The sequence below is a fragment of the Petromyzon marinus genome, chromosome 27, assembly GCF_048934315.1.
Source record: "Petromyzon marinus isolate PM22_M1 ecotype Great Lakes invasive population chromosome 27, UKy_Petmar_22M1.pri1.0, whole genome shotgun sequence".
Taxonomy (NCBI): domain Eukaryota; kingdom Metazoa; phylum Chordata; class Hyperoartia; order Petromyzontiformes; family Petromyzontidae; genus Petromyzon; species Petromyzon marinus.
The window spans coordinates 2,018,753-2,041,866 of record NC_133693.1 but is presented as its reverse complement, the minus strand read 5'-3'; the positions used below and the strand labels follow the sequence as shown (position 1 = coordinate 2,041,866).

Genomic DNA, 23,114 nt, shown 5'->3' with positions numbered 1-23,114 from the left:
ATTTACCGTCGCGGCACTGAACAAATGGCTGAGGGTGTGGTGCGTTTGTGCCGCGTTCAGGAGGAGGAGGAGCCAGTGGCGGTCGCCGAGGAGCTGGTGGAGGAGCGGCGTTACCCCGGCGACGTCACCACGCCCAGCCCCAAGGCCAAGTGCGGCCTAGCCAAGGAGGCGCGCAAGGAGCTACTGGCGTGAGTGGCCCCGGGGTGGGGGAGGGGGGAGCCAGCCTAGCATCTCTGTGTCCTCTCTGTTGCCACCACCACCACACGTACTCATCGTCTCCATGCTTGTGGCCGCAGTCCCTCCCAGACTCGATCGATCGATCGAACTCCCCCTGCCCCTCCCCAACTCCCCACGACTAGCCGCATAAATCTCTCCCCTGCGGGAACAGACACGAAACTCTGTACGTGCAAGAAGAGTCCCACTAAAATACCGGCACTCCAAATGATCGATTTGCATTGATTTGTTATTTCCTCTCACGTACTCTTTAAAAAGACTCCCTGGTCAAATCTATATTTACGGAATAAACGAAAACGGAACTTGTGTGTGGGAGATTGGCCGTGCTGGTGCCGCACAAATAGCGTGCACGACTTTCGTCGTAAACCCAACTGTCCGTGCTGCGGCGACGAAACTTCAGGCAAAACTCGGTAAACGAAATCCCCCCCGTCAGAGCGCAATTGCATCCACGTAGCTCGGATATTTTGTTGTTCGAAACAAAACGGAGCTGGCTAGCGCGCGGCGTATCTTTGTTTCTTGCCTGGGAGGGATGTGGTCGCCCCCCCCCCCGCCCCCCACCCCGCTGCTCCCCCATCATTGTCATCACCGTCTTCCCCGAGCTGCATGGACCTATCGAGGACTCATGCCGTCTCCAGGCCATCACCGGGGCCACGTGGCCCTGGGCTCTCCCAGACTTCCCCGACCGTCCCTGGAGATGGTCAGGCGCAGAAATTCACGGGACAGCCCAAGCAGATCCACGCCGGGTTTTGAATTGATGCGTTTATTGTCATTGTTATTATCACTCACGGTCAGTTGCCGCCTCCTTGGACGAGAGGAGCCCTTTCTGACGGGGGTCCCAGACATAATTTGAGAGTGAAGTCAAGGAGTCTAGTCGGTCACAAGGGTTGCCACCTGCCTTGGTTTTCCCAGGAACATTATTTTTGTTCAGGTAGCCGCTGCCCAGGGAAATCTGTTTAAGTCTTCTGGAACGCTAAAAGTTCCAGTTTTTTTGTCAGTTGTGTAACATTGCCACAGTAAAGATGGCGCGTTTACGTGTGGTTCTCCTCTCCTCTGGGAATTGTGAGGTGGCAACCCTACCGGTCTGGTATGCACGTGCCTCTGTGTCCCCCTGTCGGGGGCTGAGATCAGCGGCCGGTACTGCGTGTACTCCGTATTGACCGCAACGTTACCGTGGAGGAACAAACAGCATCCTGAAGGCCAGCTGATGGGCACTGACCTATTCTAACTTCTATTGAATTCGACAAGCCATAGATGTGGTGATACTGCTAGATGTATACATTGCCATGTTTGAACAATTATCAAAGCGATGTCCTGCTCAGCTGAGCATTGAGGCGGTGCTCATCTCTCGTTTACAGCCCTGAGCCAGCCATGTAAATTCCACATTCCTATGGCAGGGTGTGGGGGGCGAGTCTACGCAAAGGACAAACCACTGTTGACTTCCCCACAAAGTGGTACTCATTTTATTGATCCCATAGAGATGATGGGCTGAGTCAACCCCCAACCAGGATATAAACTCGCAACATGCCGGACCTTTCCGAGAACGAGCCGCCCTCTCTCCACCGAGTGACTTGGCCCTCTTAATGTTGCCACGATGGTCAGGGCGCCTGCAATGTGCAGCGAAAGAAGGGATGCAACATTGTCCAAAATCACGTTCGTAAATGGATTACAAACAGAAGCACAATTCAAAACCCACGGATGTACATGCGCTAGCGGGTTGCTACCCTACCTACTTACGTCAACACTTCCATGTCCGTACAGCCCATTTATTTAACGTTGTCATTTGTAATTATTTTTAAACATTTTGTCCTTAAATTTTTTATGCGTGTCGTGCACATTCGTTTTTTTTATTGATTCCCATCCCCCCCCCACGGAAAAGAACCGCGTTAAAAAACATTAAAGTGAAATTTAATCGAGAAGTGGAGATGGTGTGTTTGATCCATCGTTCTTGGAGCTCATGAGGGGAGACTTACGCATGCCGTTACGGTGTGAATCGTCGGGTCATGTGACAAGCCACACGTGTCCTTCGTTAACTCTTCGTGCTTAACAGTGAAAAATTTAACGCGAAAAAGCGCAAAAAAAGCCGAATTTTATTTTTACTTAAAAGATAATATATTTTGTTTCCAGTAGCTGCCCAACTCCCGGCTGTGATGGCAGTGGTCATGTGACCGGCAACTATGCCTCACATCGGAGGTGAGTTAACGTTTGTTCTGTGAGCACCTCCGCCATCATCATCAACTCCATCATCCACAGTTCCTGTACACGATAGACAGCGACCCGTGAATGTGCTACGCCCTATAGAAATGTCCCGGCGGATATGCTTGGGCTTCCAAAGGTACATGCTCGCGATCGCCCGCGACTACTGCCCCCCTCCCCAATCCAGCAGCGAATCTCGCCGGAGAAGGGGGGGGGGGGTGGGAGGGACGCGCAGGGTCGAGTGGAGGGTCGCGAGGCTGTACCCCGGGCCGCGTTCCTTCAGTGCTGATGTTCTTACATTGCCGGCGAATGCGATCGCAGCTTAAGTGGATGTGTCATTCCATTCCATTTCATGACGGCATTTTCCTTGATTCGGTCGCCCCCCCTGCCCTGCCCCCGCCCCCCTCAGGTTGATGTGCGCGTTGTCATCGCTCCAGAGGGGGGGGGGGGGGGGAAACTAAAAACGACGGCGTGGCGTACGAGAACGGCCGATGCCAAAAAAATTGGAATCGACTTCGACGCTCAGAAGCGCTGACCGCTCAGCCGACTCGCGACGCACGCCGCGTTTTTTTTGTATTTTCTTCCCTCTCCTGCAGCAGCCGTTGGACGTGTCCAGAGCTTAACTTCTCGCCGAATGTATATTTACAGCTCACGGTTAGACCGCAGCAGGTTCTATTCTTCTCCCGGCCGTGGTGTCGGCATCAGCGACGTGTTCCGCAGCTAAGCGCGCTATGTAGGAGGCCTGCTGGCTGCAGTGAAAGCTTCAGGAGAGAGCTCTCGCGGAGTTCTGTGCTGTTCCTCCTCCTCCTCTGTACGGTCCATAGTGTGGACCGTACAGAGTGGCGACTGCGTGGACGCACTCGCCGCTACTGTGGCTTGTCTTGAACTGGAATAGGTGGCATGTAGCTAGTGGCCACAGCCGATCGCGAAAGTTATCCTGGGTATGGGGCGCGGGGGCTTCGAAATAATTTCCGGTTGGCTAGTGGACCGGAGTAGGGGTTATGTGACCAGTAGCTGCAGCCGTATCGGGAGGTGTACAACGGGATGCGGTGTGCGGGACACGGTCGTGGTTGTTGTGAGGTCGCCGACCCGAATGGACGGACCCGGCTGAAATTAAACTCTGGACGTGTCGTTGTGTGCGTGCGCGATCACGTGACCGCGCATCCTCGTCTGCGGTCGTATGCGAGGTTCTACCACAAGAGGAAATACCCTGGTTCCTACAGCGCAGTGGGTTTATATATATGCTTTCCTTGGAACCCAACCTTAACCAACGATTGCATGCCTGCCATGTTACAGTCTGTCGGGCTGCCCTCTGGCGGACAAGAGCATTAGAAATATGATGGCCTCCAGCACGCAGGAGCTCAAGTAAGTGTGCTGAGCTTTTGACTGTGTCCAGCGGGCCGCCGGTTAATCACCACCTTGTCTCTATCACCAAAACAGGAGCGTTACAGACTGTGACCCAAAATACGACATGCTGTGAGTCAACAACAACAACAACATCATCCCATGAGAGAAGCCCTTGCATTAAAATAACAATAACAAAGCGAACAAAAGCAAGTCGCTAAAGCGCTACAGCTGCCCGTGATGACGTGCCCGGTCTCACCAGACGTCGGGAGCTAAGCAGGATTTTGAGCCTGGACGGTGCTTGGGTGGGTTGGCCACTCCGCGCAAGAGACCTTCGTAATTGGCGGTGTGGGCATCGCAGCAAAACCCATTGCTGTTCTGCAGTTGCCCCGCTCCCCCCACACTACCTTCCCGCGCTGACCAGCGTGGTGAAGTATGGTCGAATATCCGTTACACCCCGCAAGGCGGTGGGGAAACCCTCATCCAGTAGTCGATTGACACAAGCGGGGCTTTACGTGTGCGTAACGTACCGGTCATTTTTACCTAAGCTAACGATTTGTACATTTAACCTACTCGGTACGGAATTCACGGCACGGTGAATATTCGAGCACCGTGCTACATAGTCTGGTGTTGTAAAGACATGAAAACCACGGATTTATCGATTGCCACGAGTTAAAAAAAAATAACTCTGTTGAAGCGGTGTACACTTGGCCACGCAGCCTGAACAGTAGCACCACCACCGCTGTCCGGCTTCTAATAGTTGGCAGCCATCGTCACGCACACGGTGGCACTGTCGTTTTAACCGCAGCGATATCAGCCACACTCGGGGTTGCCACAATACGGTGATACCACGGTACATCTCATGCCGTGTACCATCCACGATAATCCTATTATGCTTTGAGCGAAATGTCGCTGAGATTTTCGTAATTTTATTTGTTGCAGTTCGTATTTTTTATCCCCTGACCAAATAGAAACGAGATAACAAACTCAGGAATCAAAGTTGTAACTGAATGGGTATTGTCCATTAAGATTAGCGCGTTGAAAATTTTCCAGCCAAGGCAATTATGACAACGCCATCGTTTTTGCGCTTTTGTCAAATTGTTTTTATTATGTTCAGGGTGACTGACAGTGTGCTCGTTATGAAGTGTTCTCGATGACAATGATTTTCTAATCGTTGGAGAAAACAAATCAAACACTTCTTGGTAAACTGATGTCGCGATCACCCTGGCACACGCCATGCCTGGGTGTCGACGCTCAATGCCGAGTGGCGTGGCGAAGGTCACCAAAGACCACCACGGCACTTGTGCCCAGGTACGTGGAGACGCCGGCGTGACTCCGTTGGACACGTCACGTCACGCCGCTCGCCAAACCCGTGCCAAGACGCTGCGCATTAAACGTGGCTTTCGGCGTTGAGAGTTTGTGAACAATTATATAAATAGGCAGTGGGACGTGCGCTCTGCCGGACTCTGGCCGGAAGCTCGTGACCAAATTGCCTCGAGTGCACCGAATCCCCGCAGATCGTGGAGGCTAAGCAGGTCAGAGCCTGGATAGCGCTCGGATGGGTGACCACCGTGCGTGCAACACGGGTTTAGTCGGCGTGCATGGGCAAGTAGAGGGCAGTGCAGCAGCAAATTCAGCTCTCGTTCTGCACCCCTCCCCCCGCCCAGACATTTACCAACCCACGCTGACCGGCGTGGTGAAGTATCGTCAAATATCCCTCATTGCCCGCAAGGTGTGGGGAGCCCCCCCCCCCCCCATCCAGCAGTGGATTGACAAACCGGGCTGCACATGCACATGTGGGTAGCCTGTGGAAAGTCCCGCTGTAAGCGGACGTGCGAGCGCATGAGTCGAACCCGTGCGCGTGGTGCTTGCTGGCAGGAAGCTGATCATACTTGAGCCTCATTGGATTCGTTGTTTCGTCCGCTCCCTCCTCCTCCAGGTGTCCCACGCCGGGCTGCGATGGCTCGGGGCACATCACGGGCAACTACACTTCGCACAGAAGGTTGGGAAAGTTCGCTTGAATCGATCGTCGCCTAGTAAAGCACCGTCAGTGACACGAGTAACCGTCATTTAAAGTAGCTCCGTTACCGCGTCTGCTCAGTGTTGGTGGCCGCGTGGTGTTTGGCACGATGTCCGACGTTTTGCTCCACGTGCCGGGAGATTAGATTTTTTTTTCAACTCCCAAGCACGTGGCAGCGAAACATCAGACATCGTGCCGAGCAAAACGCAGCACGAAACGCGGAAAACATTGGCGAGCAATGCAGCACGATTGGTAAAACCTTCTGTGCCGTCGCTTTTAATAGCAGATAAAATACCGCCAGGCGTACAGTGAGGGAAAAAAGTATTTGATCCCCAGCTGATTTTGTACGTTTGCCCACTGACAAAGAAATGATCAGTGTATAATTTTAATGGTAGGTTTATTTGAACAGTGAGAGACAGAATGACAACAAAAAAATCCAGAAAAACGCATGTCAAAAATGTTATAAATTGATTTGCATTTTAATGAGGGAAATAAGTATTTGACCCCCTCTCAATCAGAAAGATTCTTGGCTCCCAGGTGTCTTTTATACAGGTGACGAGCTGAGATTAGGAGCACACTCTTAAAGGGAGTGCTCCTAATCTCAACTTGTTACCTGTATAAAAGGCACCTGTCCACAGAAGCAATCAATCAGATTCCAAACTCTCCACCATGGCCAAGACCAAAGAGCTCTCCAAGGATGTCAGGGACAAGATTGTAGACCTACACAAGGCTGGAATGGGCTACAAGACCATTGCCAAGCAGCTTGGTGAGAAGGTTACAACAGTTGGTGCGATTATTCGCAAATGGAAGAAACACAAAATAATTGTCAATCTCCCTCGGCCTGGGGCTCCATGCAAGATCTCACCTCGTAGAGTCCCAGCTGCCTTGATTTCAAGGCAGCTGGGACCATAGTCACCAAGAAAACAATTGGTAACACACTACGCCGTGAAGGACTGAAATCTTGCAGCGCCCGCAAGGTCCCCCTGCTCAAGAAAGCACATATACATGCCTGTCTGAAGTTTGCCAATGAACATCTGAATAATTCAGAGGACAACTGGGTGAAAGTGTTGTCGTCAGATGAGACCAAAATGGAGCTCTTTGGCATCAGCTCAACTCGCCGTGTTTGGAGGAGGAGGAATGCTGCCTATGACCCTGAGAACACCATCTCCACCGTCAAACATGGAGGTGGAAACATTATGCTTTGCGGGTGTTTTTCTGCTAAGGGGACAGGACAACTTCACCGCATCAAAGGGACGATGGACGGGGCCATATACCGTCAAATCTTGGGTGAGAATCTCCTTTGCTCAGCCAGGGCATTGAAAATGGGTCGTGGATGGGTATTCCAGCATGACAATGACCCAAAACACACGGCCAAGGCAACAAAGGAGTGGCTCAAGAAGAAGCACATTAAGGTCCTGGAGTGGCCTAGCCAGTCTCCAGACCTTAATCCCATGGAAAATCTGTGGAGGGAGCTGAAGGTTCGAGTTGCCAAACGTCAGCCTCGAAATCTTAATGACTTGGAGAAGATCTGCAAAGAAGAGTGGGACAAAATCCCTCCTGAGATGTGTGCAAACCTGGTGGCCAACTACAAGAAACGTCTGACCTCTGTGATTGCCAACAAGGGGTTTGCCACCAAGTACTAAATCATGTTTTGCAGAGGAGTCAAATTCTTATTTCCCTCATTAAAATGCAAATCAATTTATAACATTATTTACATGCGTTTTTCTGGATTTTTGTTGTTGTTATTCTGTCTCTCACTGTTCAAATAAACCTACCATTAAGATTATAGACTTATCATTTCTTTGTCAGTGGGCAAACGTCCAAAATCAGCAGGGGATCAAATACTTTTTTTCCCTCACTGTAGCTATAAATAGAAGTAGTTTTATAAAGATAGTGTGGCAATTTATGTGTTTATTGCTGGTTAGAGTACATAATGTTTCTCAGCTAACGTTAAAATGTATCATTTCTCCAATCAGCCTGTCGGGTTGTCCACGTGCCAAGAAAAGTGGCATCAAGGTGGTGCCAATCAAGGAAGACAAGGAGGACCAGGAGAGCATCAGGTACAGAAGCAAGAGCCTTCTCTTCTCAGTACCTGAAGTGATCGGTCGTCCGGACTTCAGGTGACCCACACATGTGGTCCAGCGCACTCACCTGGAGAGTCAGGGTGGCGTCGTGGGTGCACGCTACAAATTTTAACACCGTTGTAAATTTTTAACTTTTAATTGAGAAGCCACAAAACAACGTCGCTGGTTACTGGGCAGACCGATGCCCAATCGCTCGACGACAAATTTTATTTAATTTTATCTATTATAATTTTACCAGGTGAGGCCCGCTGAGCTATATAGCTATTTTTTAGAAGCGACCTGGCCGCAAATTATACTTCAAAGAAGTGGCTTGCCACGTGGAAATGTATAGCAGGGAAAGACTCTAAAACACACGTTTGTGAATGTGGAGGGAAAAAATCTGAGGAAAGTCCACGTGACCACGGGAAGAGAGACATGCAAACTCCAAATATACAGTAGGCATCAGGGCCGGGATCGAATCCATGACCTCCTGTATACCGGGCGAGGTAGTTAACATCTCGCCACCATGGCGCCCTCGGGGCACACAGTGAAGACATTCCTGAAGGAAACTCCTCTTCTTGTAATTTACGTCTGTGCACTCAAATGTGTCTTTGGTTTTGCACTGTATTTTGACACGTCTGGGCCTAGAGCCTCCAAAGCATAAAGAACTGGCTTTCCATGTTATTTAAACAAGCATCAGTGTTCAATACTGAGAAGGTGGCAAGGTTAACACAGCTCAAACCATAGATATATATTTACATAGGTCGCAAAAACGCAACCCCTCAGGTTGTCCTGCACACTACAACATCACAGGAGAGCCGGGTTAAGAGTTTCCCTTTGTTAAAATAATTTACTGCACAGAGCAAGCAACGTTTACCCCTTGGGCCAGTCCCATTGCCATCCCCGCCGCCCCCCGTTTCACGTCTGTTTAATTTAGTTGCTCGAGTGCGCAGGACACATCACCTTCCTCGGCTGCCGAGCCGTCAATTAGGTGTCTCGTTAAGATTCCCACGGGGGACACCGCCGAGGCGCCCGCTGAGACCCGGGCGCGGGCGCCGGCGTTCTCGCCGTTAACGATGAGCGGAGGACGAGGGAGCGGGGGAGGAGTCTCGCTCGTTAGGGTTGGGAGGCGAAACGGCCGCTCGGATTGTGACCCACGGCGTGATTAGTGTAAGGCGGGAGGAGTGGGAGGGGGGGTGGCATAGTGGTTAGCGCGCCACGCTCAGTGGCCGACAGATCAGTGCTCTGCTTTTTCGTCGCGGCTGATACCCATTGGGGGAGTGATGCTTGAACCGTCCTGGTTTCCACCGCCTCCCCCCTTCACCAATCCATGGTGACCAGTGTGGTGAAGTATGGCAGAGCAACTACCACCGCCGATGCGTTGTGGGGAGGCCTTCGTTATTGGCGATAAACGGGGCTACCTTGTGGGAAGCCGAGAGCGGCGCAGCATTATCGTCCTGTACTGTGCTCCCGCATCTATGCTCCTTGTCTTCACTGACCAGCGTGGTGAGGTGTGGTAAAATGACCCCCATGACTGCCATGGCGTGGCGAGGACTTCGTCGAGCGATGGATTGAAAAAGGGCTGAAAGTTTCCATGAAATATAGAGTTGACGGATCACTCGAAGACCCCGTTATGTGAGATGCCCACACAAAGGGCCATTGGGGTCCCTGTAGGCCACAGTACAGCAAGTAGGCTACTTACCCATCTGTGTGGAGTGCGTGGGTTGTTTCTTGCATCAGTCAGGGCCTCCCTGCGCCGTCTCAGCCATGAGGGTTATTTGACCATACTTCACCACGCCGGTCAGTGGGGGGGTTAGTGAAGGTGGAAGGAGTACCAGAGAGAAGTTATTTTGCTGTACAGCTCTTTGCTGCGCACAGCATCTCAGACAACCTTTTATGTACGGTTTGTGGTGCTCACCCATCTGAGAATTATCCGGGCTCATCCCTCATTAGCTTTCTTTGGCGTGCGTTCCGTGTTAATGTTTGGTCACGTGCAATCAACATTTACTTCATGAAAAAAGACGCCGTCCGACTCAACGAGGTTATTCTGAAGAAAGTTTATTACTTTAAAAATGCTCCAGGCAGCAGCAGTTTGTGTTTAGTTTTGTGCACTGAATCGTGACAGTCGTGGTGGTGAGCATTGGATTTTTGTTTATATTGAAGGTGAAATCGTAAAGGTGCAGCCCTGCAATTGCTAGCTCACGCTTAGAAGGAGCTCTACAGAGGCCTTCCAGAGGGTAAACAACAATAGAACACTGCGATTATTGATAACATAATTAATTTTGTGTGAAATCACAAAGTGACCTGGCCACATGTTCGTCGCTCAACAACAATGGCGACACATTATACTTAATCTTTGGTTCTATTGGTAAAGTCATGTAAAAACCAAAAACTCAAGACGTTACGATCGCAACACAAGCAGTGTTGCGATCGAAAAACGTCGTGAGTTTTTGGCTTTTTATAAATTGTTGCAAATTTATTTCTTATTATATTATTTTCTATCTACGTGACTTTACCGAAAGAACCAAAGAACATGAATTCCTGCAGTCACGAAAGTTTTAAATCAAAATTTAACACAATATTCAATTATGACTTGTAATTCGAACGGTATTCGCTCATATTCTTAGCTCTTTCGGCAAAGTCACGTTGAAGGGAAACAATAAAACAATAAAATATATGTAAAACAATAAAAATTCCCACGACGTTTCGACCATAACGCAAACGGTCGTCATCAGGTGTGAAAAACCAACGGCACCTGATGATGCCCGTTTGCGTTATGGTCGAAACGTCGTGGAAATTTTTATTGTTTTATATATATTTTATTGTTTTATTGTTTCCCTTCAACGTGACTTTGCCGAAAGAGCTAAGAATATGAATTACTGCAGTCACGAAAGCTTTAAATCAAAATTTAACACAATATTCAATTATCACTTGTAATTCGAACGGTATTCGCTCACGCGAGTGGAGTGAGAATAACCCTCGAGACGTGATCAGTAACCTCGGACCGGCTGGTAAGCCAGCCACGCGGGGAGCCGGCGCCAACAATTTCCCAAGCTCTGCGGTCCGCTACATACGTAGTGGTATGGCAGGCAAATTAATGAGTGTTCACGTGTGAGGAGGAAACGCTCTATCCCATACAGCCGGAACAGGTTTAGTCCACATTTTTGCTGTACTGCCTTCTGCTGGCGAGCCAGGGTATGGCAAACTCGACGCCCACAGGAAGGGAGTTGCACAACGCACGTGCAGTGATCCACCAACCCTTGCTGCCTCCGCATTGCTGGATTACAGGCCACATGCGTAGCCACCACCGCCCAGCGAGCGTTTAAAGCGTCAGTTGTCATCGGTTCAGTTCACCGGTGAGTTGAAGAACAAAATCCTCATCAACAGACTGAGCAGTTAGACACGCAACGTTTCACCTGAAACTTCATCCTCGTGTCGTGCAACCCAACAGTCAGAATGATCGCTACGTCTCCTAGCCCCAACAAAATCAATTGGCAATCATTAGCACTGAACCACTTTGCTCGTTACATTATCGCCACCGCCGTTATTGTTAAACCTTTACACCTGCGCGGAATTGTAACGTCACGGGGCCCCGCCCACCGTGCCGCCCAGGTGTCCCGTGCCGGGCTGCGCGGGCCAGGGCCACGTGACGGGGAAGTACACGTCGCACCGCAGCGCGTCGGGCTGCCCGCTGGCGGCGCGGCGCCAGCGCGAGGGCTCGCTGCCCAGCCTGCCCTTCTCCTGGAAGGGCAGCAAGGTGGAGGGGGCGCAGTGCCCCACGCCGGGCTGTGACGGCTCGGGCCACGCCAGCGGAACCTTCCTCTCGCACCGCAGGTAGCGACGGTCGCCGCCCGCCCGTCCTCCCGCCGGCGGCGAGACGGCGTCGGGTTCGCTCGATTTGCTGCGCGGACCGTTACCCGCCTGTTCCGTCGGTTGCCCCCGGCTAGTTTACGAGGGACGTCCGAGGCAACGGGATGGTCGAGGGGAGATGTGGTGATGCACGTTCACTTTGAGATGCTGGGCCATTAAAGCGACACCCAATAGTGCAAATCGTTGTTTTAGCACGCGGGCTTTCGCGACCAGCGTTATCCACAATAGAGGTTTCTTTGGGTTAGATCGCGTAAATATAAATGTGTCGTTCAACCCGCCACCACCCGACAGAGCCAATTAGTAAGGTTGGTCACGTAAACAAATCCTTATCCTGATATATCGACACCGGGGTAGACACACTATACTGATTTTTGTGTTTAGTTCTCCTTCCCCCCACACCTCCGATTATCAGGGTTGGCTACGTACGGTACGAATGAAGTTAAACAATGATTAAATATATGAAATCAGACTATGTGGTGGGACACTCTTCAGGCAGACCTTGAAGGCCTTCGAGGCCACATCCCTGCCGTGCAGCGGCTGTGAGATGTGCGCGTTGGCTTTCTACCTTGCGAGGCCTGCATCTTGGGTGAATTGGTCACATGCAGTAAACGTTACCTTCCTGAGACTCTCGAGGCTTTTCTGAGGAAAAACCCACGACGTTTGACAGTTTGTTCGCTGGCAGCTTTGCGCACCGGATAGCGAGAGGCGTGGTGTGGCGGCGTCGAAAGCTTTATGGCCACGATGGCATGCCTGGCGTGGACCTTGGTGCTGAAACTCCGCTCTGTGCCGTTGCCGCTTGCAGCCTCTCAGGGTGCCCCAGGGCCACCTCGGCCATGAAGCGAGCGAAGCTGTCCGGGGAGGAGATGATGACCATCAAGCTGCGGGCAAGCAACGGTGAGGGTGCGCGCTCACACTCCCTGTGCGTTCTTCATCGACCCATGCACTTTCTATCGCAGATTCACAACCCTGGAGCGCGTTGCTTTTTTTTTTAAACAACCTCGCCGCCGATTTTGCGCTTGAAAAACTCAACAAATTCATCAATGCAAAACGCCGTGGCATTAAAAGTAAAAATATTAAATAGGTGATGTTATTGGAGTAGACCTCTCTGCGGAGGATTATATTTGGATAATACTGGTAGGAACGAAGTTGTAAACTGAGTGTACCAGCCTGCAATAGATTAATGTGTCCGTCCGTCCGTCCCCTTTCAATACTTTAACGAAGTGAAATCTCGTGCTGTTGGGGTGATAAAAATAAAATTGGCCAAAATTCCAATGTTCCTACCAGCCCACCCTGCAGGGACCTGTTTTATTCAAAATAATAAAAACTTAAAAACCATTTTTATTTTACCAGCTAATGCCCACTGAGCTATATAGCTCTATTTCAGAAGCGACCTGGCTATCACAAATGATAGCTCAACGAAGTGGCTTATCATCACGTGGACATCTAGAGCAGCCAAATACTCTAAAAGCATGTTTCTAAATGTGGAGGGAAAAACCGGAGGACCCGGACAAAAATCCACACGAGCACGGAGAGAGAGACCACCAACTCCAAATGTACAGCAGGTGTCAGGGACGGGATCGAACCCATGCCCTCCTGTATACCAGGCGAGGTAGTTGACATTTCCTAGCCACCGTGAAGATGATGAGAGAGACCGCAACCTCAAACATACAGCAGGCGTCAGGGACGGGATCGAACCCACGACCTCCTGTACACCAGGCGAGGTAGTTAACATCTCGCCACCGTGTTTCATTCTTTCCCCCCCGACACTCTCCGGGACGTTCGCCGGCGTCGCGTTGCCGTGCCGATCAGCAGGCGTGGAGAATGACGAGGAGATCCGGCAACTGGACGAGGAGATCAAGGAGCTCAACGAGTCCAACTCGCAGATGGAGGCCGACATGATTCGACTCAAGACACAGGTGGGGAACGCGGACCCGAGCTCAGGAGGAGACGATCACTCTCAGGCAATTAATTCACTGACTCGGGGGGGGTCGTCACTCCACCGTTGGTGCAGCGTGCTTGGCTTGTTATTGTTGTCGTTATGCTCAAAATTAAAACCACATCAAACTATTTTCTATCTTCCCAGTCATGGCCCACCTGTGCTCCGTAGGTTTTTTTTTTTAGACGCGACCTGGCCATCGCAAATTATAGCTCAAAGAAGGGACTTATCATCGCGTTGAAATTTATGGCAGCCAAGTACTCTAAACGCATGATGTCGATTCAAAATGTGGAGGGGAACAACCGGAGGACCCGGATAAAAATTTACACGACCACAGGAAGAACATGCAAACTCTGATAAAAGGGGAAAACCCCATTCTCATATTTTGGTACTGGCAAAGGAGGTCCCATGATGTAGATGCTCACCCTGAGCCCTCATTACTCTTATAGTGGCATTGTAGTTGAGCTGTGTACGCCTTTTGGCGTCCTCTGGTCTAACACCGTTTGAGACGAGGCTCAAAAGAAAGCTGTCTCTGGCATGGACCAATCAGTTTCACGGACAATGCATATATTATCAGAGTATGTTTTTTGTTTGCATTTTGACCACAAGTATTGTGGTTAATGCAGACATGATTCCTCGTAAATGGTTTCAGGTTGGTGTTTTAACAACCTGTTTTGTTGCCAGATAAAAGGGAAAAAACCCTATTCTAATATTTTGGTACTGGCAAAGAAGGTCCCATAATCTATATATACAGGCGTCAGGGTCGGGATCGAACCCAGGAGAGGGAGTTAATATCTGGCCAACGTGGCACCCACATCTTCTTTCCACTCGTCAAGCCAGGAGCAGGGTTTGTTTGATGACTGGTAACCACATTGAGGAGAAAAAAAACGATTAAAGGCGGTTAATACCAGGTTTCCGCACATTTATAAATGTCTCGCGATAAACACATCTTTAACTCGATAACTAAGAAACGCCGGGCGTCGCCGCGGTGTCATGGTTACCACACTGGTCACCGGTTCTATTCCATTGAGTCTGGTCAGCATGGAACCGGTAATCGATGATGATAATGGTGTCTGGTTTGTCGTTGAAGAACGCTACTTTGGGAGGCGCCGGATTGGTGTTTCCCCGCTTACGGCTTTGCGTGGAAACCTCCCTGCAGATCACGAGCATGGAGAACAGCCTACAGACGATGGAGCAGGAGAACCGCGTTATCGAGCAGCAGAACGAGGCTCTCCTCCAGGAGCTGAGCAGCCTGAGCCAGGCCCTCATCTGCAGCCTCTCCAACGTGCAGCTGCCCCACATGGTACCCGCTCAGGCGCGAGGGCAATGAGCATATTTCCAGAAACGTTGAGAGAGATGAGATATACGCATTTTGCTTATTATCATGATCACCATCAGGCATGATCAATCCACTGCTGGATGGATAACTCCCAAAGCCATCGCCTCAGTGGATGTGATTCCTTCTTTGGCTCCCACCCAGTTTGACCGTCGACCATCTAACCTTCTAGCGAAGCGTCCTGCTCCAAGCTCACAATTTTTTACAGTTTGGATGATGTAATTAACCTGTGTTAGTTGTCACCATGCTTCTTTGCGCGATGCATGCTCAGAATTGCATTGAATGACTCAAAGAGGAACACGTGGATTAGAGAACGTAGTCAAATGAACGTTTATTCAAATTAATATTAATCCACATATCTGGAGGAAGCGGAAACTCGAAACTCTGCGCAGTTGGATTCCAAAAATTCCATTCTACTGTCCCCTAGGAATCTCTTAGTCCACCTCGCAAATTCGCGTCGAGTTTTGTTTTTATGAACGTCTACAGAGGACGAAGCGATCCTGCCACACCGCGGAGTAATGGTTAGGACACAGCACTTGCAATCCAGACATCGCCGGTTCGATCTCCCGGCACGGTAGTTGAAACAATGATGCCAGATTCTTTAATCCCACCCCTCCACCTCTGTGCACCCCGCAGTATAAAGCAGAGTCGGTCGATCGGCAAGTCGCGTGTGGCGGGCTAAAGTGTGGGGACTTCCGCCTCTTTTAAGGCGTCTGGCCGTCGTGGAAGAGTAGACCACGTACCCTATAGAGAGGAGTTCTCTCTTGCTCCCTCTACGTATACGCACGCACGTTGAACTTCTTTCGCACCGTACTACGTAGCCAACGGTGCTCATCTAGCGGAGGCCCCTCTGCCACGAGTGGAATGCGTGAGTAATCTCGCAGGCCTGCTCCATCACCTTTATACCGCTCGAGTTGTATCCAGCGTCGTCAACATTACGCGACGTTCGCGCAACGACCAAGCCGACGCAGAGGAAGCCGAGACCCCTGCCTTAAAAGGGCGGCGTGTGACCCTTTCTGCTGCGTTGAACAAATGGATTTGAAAAGGAGTACCCACCGCTTGTGTAAATTTGCTGCTGAATTCGGTGGTCTCAGCCTGGTCTCCAGTTGAATGCATGCAACAACAAAAAATCCCCCGTAATGTTAAATTCAGTTCTCCACTTAATGAGTCAACAATTGCACGTCTGTACCTGTATACTTTACTTTTACTTTTGTCTACCTTTCCCCACAAGGAACGAACCGAGCGAGTGAGCGCACGTGCGTTTTTGCCTTTTCCCTTCAGGGTCCGATCAACGAGCAGAACTTTGACGCGTACGTCACCAAGCTGACGGACATGTACAGCAACCAGGATCACTACCAGAGTCCCGAGCAGAAGGCCCTGCTGGACACCATCCGCCAGGCTGTCAAGGGCATCCAGGTGTGAGGGGCGGGGCGCCTCTCACGGCCGCCCCTCTGCCGTGGCAGCCGCAGCGCCGTCCACGCTGGCTTGCCGGGGTTGCCGGAGCTGCTCTCCGTCGCCACCGTGGCAGCGCCGAGGGTGGATTGAAGTCTCGACCGACCGGCCGAGGGAAGGGACCTTGGACCAACTCCCTCCCGCCTCCCCCCACCCCCCACTTGTTCCGACGATGAGGTTTCATTTCCACCTCCTCCTGCAGCAGCAGCCAAGGTTTCTCAACCACCTCTCGCAAAGATTCTAGTCCACCGCCAGAACAAAAAAACTAAAAGAGTTAAAAATGTCAAATATTTTCGCGACGAAGCAAGGTAGACGAGTTAACGGAACGGACGGATCTCGGTTTAACGTCTGCGGAGAGAACGGCGCAAAGGGGTGGTTTTTGGTTTGCGAAATATTCGGCTGTGTTTGCCGGTGTGTTAGGCGTTGGACGAATCACTTTGTTGAGTGCCGTGCGGTGACGCGGCGGAGGATCGGCTCCGGCCACTTGGCTGGCGGCAGCAGCGGCGTCGCCGGCGGCGGCGTCGGTGGTGGCGTCGCTTGTCGGAGAGGAAACCTTTTTGGGAAGGGGTCCTGTCGTAGTGTTCGAGAGAAAAAAAAATTCGCTCAAAGAATCATGTTCTGTTTTAAACAAACAAAAATGTTTTACCAACTTAACATTGTCGTAGGTATTTAAGACTTTTCAGTAAGTGTTGGTGTCTTAAGAAAGTGAAAAAATGTAGAAGTTTTAGACATAGATTTCATAAAATAATACACAATTCTATTATCTCCCATAATACACTTGACCATGAGCAGCATTTTGACAATCCATTGCAGACAAAGACAATTGCTGTTTGACCGAGCCTGTGGGCTGAGTATATTCCATTATGGAAAAGTGGAACAAGCGCTATAATCAATGCAAACGTTAATATAACCATTCCGATAGTAGCAAAATGGAAAAAAATGATACAATCAAACTGGAAATTGTGGCTTTTACACGAACATATTTGGATAATAATTTATTCTAGTTGCGGATCGTTTTCGTGAGTATTTATTTATTTATCTATCGTTGCAGGCTTGAGCTCAGGATGATTTCAGCCGGGCGTTTCTAGCGCGTCGAAATAGCGCGGATCGGTACGGAGAAACACGCGTCAGTACCTCCACCCCTGCCACTCTTCTCAATTCACATTTAACCCTGACGACGAACACGGGGCATACGGTAGCTAGCAACGCATATTTACACAAAGTAGAACCTTTTGTACGTGGCCGCAAAGAACACACAGTTTAGGCGGGAATGCAGATTGCGTCTATGCACGTCGAAATGTCTGGCACTAAATCCACGCGTTTATTTACAGGTGTGTGTGTGTGTGCGTGCGCGCACGTGTGCGTTGTGCGTGTGTAGTTTATGTACAATCTGCCAGCGGACCCCACCCAAGGGTTTTCATGTCGCAATCAGGTGAAGCAGCTGTGAGCAAAAAGAGAGAAGAGAGAGAGAGAGGAAAATGCACAGCAAGGAGGAAGGCCTTGTGAAACTTTTCAGTACTGTAATTTTATCATGCAACTTAATATATATAAAACATAGTATATATAAGGAATGACAAAACTTAAAAAATTCAAAAGGACGCAGAGAGTAGGAGAAAAAAATTACATGGTTGCATCTTTTTGCCGTATTGAAATTATTTTTAAATTATTTTTATGGTATGAAGTGCTGGTAGCTTCCATTTTGAGTTTTGCTACCATTTATAAGTATTAACAGTAATGTGATGTTACAAAAAGAATAATGGGTTTTAGCTTGATCCCAAAAACCAAAACTTTTGTCTTAGTATCAACATTTGAAGAAAACACCGCGGGTTTGTTGTGACACGGGATTTGTGTTTGGGCTCGGGGTGGGTTCTTGAATAAGAAGAAGAGACGTCATAATGAACACTTTGCAAATCAACTTTTACATTTCACCAATGCATGATAAGCCTTGTTACGCCATTATTATTTTTTTTACACTGGAGTATACTGTACTAGTAATCGTATCTTCTCGCAAAACCGTTGTGACAAAAAAAAGTGAAAAAAAACTTTAAAAAATCGAACGAGCTAGGTAAGAAGCGTAGAGGGAGGGGAGGAGGAGGAGGAGGAGGTCAATTTGAACGTGCGGCACTCGTGGTCATCGCTTAGGGAGCCGCTCGCGCACGCAAAAGTCGCAGAGTGTTTGTTTGGTTTTGTTCGTCGCGGGCTCTGCCGTTGTCGCCGCTCTCTCCAGGGATTTTTTTTTTATCTCTGGGTGGGGGGGGGGGGGGGCGGCGGCAGCAAGAGGGGGCCGCGACCCCCCCGAAGAAAGCACGGCGGAGAGAGCGCGGCGCTTGGCTTTTTATTTTAGCTGCCCCCCCCCCGCCCGCCTCCTGAAGTCACATTGCTTGTGGCTGAACCCACGGCCCCCCTCAAAAAGCCCGACAAGCTCCCCATGCCTCCTCCCCCCCCACCCCCCCCCCCCGCGATTAGCCACTCAGAACACTGAGCCTTCAAAAGCATTTATAATTGTTATTGTTGTCGTTGATTTGTTTTACAATGCAGTGTTTTAAAAATATATATTTATTACTATTTATTGCTAATATTATTGAATAACTTAAAGAAAACGGAGAGTAAATGTTCGTCGTTACTATTTATAGTTTTTTTCAGTGCTCTTTTAAGAAAAAAAAGATTTTTTTTAATATAAACAAAAGTCTGTACAAATATAATTATTTTTCTTTAATTTTTTTTTGTTGGCGACCGCCGATCGTTTTCTTTAAAATTTTCGAAATGCAGCAGGCGAACGTTGCAATACAGGAGGCTGTCGGTGTTGAGCGCGCCTGAGAGGGCGCGCGCGTGCGTGTGTGTCAAGTGAAGTGGCCACCTTTGGAGCCCAAGCCTTGTGTGCTTACAGCTTTGCAATCCATGCATGTTTCATACGGATACAAAGTATAACCATGAATAAAGTTGCTTCTGAAAGGTGCACTGCGTGTGCGTTTACACAAGGGGGCAGTGCAATGCTACGCCAACTGCGCGTCCGTGTGCAGCCTCTGTGGAAAGCAGAGGGAGGAGGTCCTCCGGACCTGTTTTGGGATGGCCAGGATCGCACAAAGATTCACCGAGGCCCAAGGGTTGGAGGTCCAAAGGGAGAATGTCACGTGGGACTCTTTTTGTTGTAGCGAGGCCTTGAATAAAATGCCTCTCTTACCCTCCACCCCCACTCCCTCTGGAGGTGGCCCTGGGTATGGTGGCCCCCCAATCAAGACTACTGGTGCCCATGCCTACACCCCACCAGCGAAAAAACAACAACCAAGCTCTACTAAGGTCACAATATAGAGAGAGCATGTGTCCACACCTCTAGTCAATGCAGTGTTAGAAACACAAACCTGTCGAGCCCTGCTCAGTTGCCGACCTTATGACGGAACAATTCAGACCTTATTGGTCACCCCGTGGTGCCCTTATAAATATGAACGTTCATCCTACAAAGTCCCATCACAAGGGAGAAATACAAACAAATAGAGACAAACAAACTTTGCTCAATTTCCCTGTACAAGAATACGGGCAAACCGTATGAGTTGACAGGTATGGAAACACAATCCTCTCATGTTGTGTATGAGCGTGTTGTGTATGAGCGTGTTGTGTGGCTGCAGGTGGCGCTGATGTTTCACGTTCAGAAATGACTCCTGCACAGCATCCATGCCGTGGCTTGCGACACCCCCCACCCATCACTGATCTGTCGTGGGAGGGGGAGGGGGGGGAGACCCACAGGTTGAGACCAGCTCGTGTGAATCGTAGACCAGTGCTGTCCCAGCATCTGGGCGATGCTACGCGTCCATAGTCCGCCCACGTTCAGGACTCTTAACAGGTGGATCCACATTCAGCCACCGTGCAAGTGGGGGTCAAAACCCGTCCCCACCTTTGATTCCTCGGCTCACGTGGAGACCTTTGCCTGCTCGAGTGTTCAACTACTACAGGAACACTTCTCGCTACTCTTGAGCACCGCTTTATTTCGGAATTTACACACTTCAAATTCTTACAAATTTGCTCATAAAAGCACATTAACTTACCTATTATATTCTAGATTTGAAGTTTTCGTGACTGCAAGGATCCATACTCTTTGGTTCTTTCGGTAAAGTCACTTAGGTGAAAAATAAATAAAATAAAAAATAAATCTCGACGTTTCGGGCGCAACACAAGCGCCCCCCATCAGGTGGGACCACCACAGCCAGAAACAACTGCTGGAACGGACAAGAGGGCTGCAGTTAAACAAGACGCTATATAAATAAGAGGGGGGGGGGAGCTGGACATTTGGGCCTGTGCTCATCAACACGAAATAAACAACATTTTTAGTGGCGGGCAATAATTCCACTGCAGCCTTTAAGTTTCTGTAGGAGAAAGTATCTCTGCCTTTGAATTTTTTTTTATGTTCTTACAAAGAGCAGGCAGCGAACAAGGGAGGCCCTGAAAATAATATAATCGGAGCTACTAAGGTTAGGTTAGGAATAGAAAACCTCACTTTTGCGGGTCTATTGAGCATGCCAAATACAGCCACACTGAAATTAGCAATATATTCATCGTCGGCTATTTTCTATCCACTGCTGTATGAAGGCTGCCCCCACGCTGTTTTCCGATCCCTCGTGGCCCAGCGATCCGTCTCCTGCCCATGAGCTCATCTCATCACTCCATCGCATCTCATCACCATCGCATCTCATCACTCCATCTCATCACCCCATCTCATCTCATCACTCCATCTCATCTCATCACTCCATCTCATCTCATCACTCCATCTCATCACCCCATCTCATCTCATCACTCCATCTCATCTCATCACTCCATCTCATCTCATCACTCCATCGCATCTCATCACCATCGCATCTCATCACTCCATCTCTTCTCATCACTCCATCTCATCACTCCATCTCATCAATCCATCTCATCACCCCATCTCATCTCATCACTCCATCTCATCTCATCACTCCATCTCATCTCATCACTCCATCTCATCTCATCACTCCATCTCATCTCATCACTCCATCTCATCACTCCATCTCAACGGTGATTCTCATCCCCTTGCGTGTGTTGCCTCCTTTGGCTGCTATTCAATCATCAGCCTCATCCATCGGCTACGATTAAAGCGATGCCCTGCTCAAGCCCACTTAGGAAAACAATGAACATGTCCGACCCTACTTCGCAGTTGCCCTCTGACCTGTCGCTGCATGTTTTGTTTTTCCCACTCGGTGTAATTCCAAACATCTCCACGATTATTCGCTCACTTTTCAGCGTCTTCTCAATTTGTCCATGACTCCAATCCACGTATCGGAGCAGGTAAAGTTGACTGATTGAATTGTTCTTCTCGAGGCACGTTGTCATGCTTCTGTTCACTATGATTGTAGGAATACACATTCTGATGGCGGTGCGGCTTTACCGTATACATATATAGGATTGATCATCGTTCTTTAGCGATATTGCATGTCGAGCAGTACATAGTGCGTCTTTCGCTTCCATCTCTGCCAAAGGTGGCATTGCATTGCCAACCCAGGCATCATCGCCACACAACGCTCGTGCGTACATGACGGCCAAGTCATCGCAACATTAATGAGTGTTGGCATTAAGCCACTGTGGACGGCATCTATTAAATTATGAAATTACTATGCTGCACAGTCCGCTAATTATCACAATTGGGCCATAAATAAGCGGCATAATTCCCACACCATGAAAAGCATCATTTCCTGTGTTGGCTGTGTTCCCCCGACTGGCAGCTTAATTTTCAATGCTCGTTTTTTTGCCGTCGTTATAAGGCTCAGAAAACACGGCCGTTTACCAAACAACAACAACGACGACGAATGGAACAAAAAGAAGAAACATGCGCAAAGACGCTTGGAGAGATTTGCATGCTTGGAATTACGTTGAGAGACAGGATGAGGAATACGTGGCCGCGTGAACATACGCGGGTTAAAGAAAGACAAAATTCGTTAAAGACATAGTTCAAGACATAACTAGTTAAATACGTAATTAGTTAAAGACATATTTAGATAAAAGACATAATTAGCAACGTTGATGTACTTTGGGCAGGACACGTCGTGGCTGTAAGGGATGACTTTTGGTTAAGAACAGAGTGGGTAGCGATGGAACGGCAGCCAAGGGGAATGGAAGGCATCTGAGAGCACATCAAGCAACCGAGGAGATGGACCAATGAAATGAGTTGGCGTGAAAGTGCTCGGTGTGGTTTGTTGTTGCACCACAGCATTGAGGCCTTCATCCGCCAGTGGATCGATCAATTCCATTTCAACAATGTTGTATTCACCCAACAGAGTCGGTGTTGAATGTCGCATGCGTAGCGATGATCAAATCCAGATATGGTTCGCACCTGGAAATTCGCCCTGCTCCCTCGCTCCATCCCAAGTGGCTGGTGGAACCGGAGCTGCTGGGGACTCGGTGGTATCGGTGGGGGCGATGGTTTAGCTACGTTATCTCTACCGTGCCTGGGGACTGCAGCTGGATCTGCAGAGTGGAGAGCACCACGCATCAGACATAGCGCATGATGAGGGGGATTGTCCTTTGCACCTGGGGTGGCGAATGCTACCAATATCCGCCATTTCAAGTGTCCACCACGGGCAGTGTCCACCATGGGTTGTGTCCACCATGGGTTGTGTCCACCATGGGTTGTGTCCACCATGGGTTGTGTTCACCATG

General features: G+C 49.5%; 1 protein-coding gene across 18 annotated transcripts in view; it reads left to right on the top strand.

The window, feature by feature from the left end:
- Positions 1–19,404, top strand: part of LOC116946650 (myelin transcription factor 1-like protein) — a 34,004-nt gene extending 14,600 nt beyond the window's left edge. For 3 of the 18 annotated variants that reach the window (XM_032961786.2, XM_032961796.2, XM_076070002.1), the window contains 10 exons: positions 61–188; positions 2,359–2,424; positions 3,724–3,792; positions 5,711–5,773; positions 7,768–7,911; positions 11,467–11,688; positions 12,527–12,624; positions 13,537–13,685; positions 14,820–14,963; positions 16,278–19,404. In XM_032961786.2, coding sequence (XP_032817677.1) covers positions 61–188; positions 2,359–2,424; positions 3,724–3,792; positions 5,711–5,773; positions 7,768–7,911; positions 11,467–11,688; positions 12,527–12,624; positions 13,537–13,685; positions 14,820–14,963; positions 16,278–16,418 — 1,224 coding nt within the window. In that variant the 3' untranslated portion in view covers positions 16,419–19,404. Of the gene's footprint in view, positions 1–60; positions 189–2,358; positions 2,425–3,723; positions 3,793–3,867; positions 3,904–5,710; positions 5,774–7,767; positions 7,912–11,466; positions 11,689–12,526; positions 12,625–13,533; positions 13,686–14,819; positions 14,964–16,277 lie in introns of all 18 variants that reach the window. The other 15 variants (XM_032961784.2, XM_032961788.2, XM_032961798.2 and 12 more) reach the window with 15 other exon arrangements.
- The last annotated feature ends 3,710 nt before the right edge of the window (positions 19,405–23,114 follow it).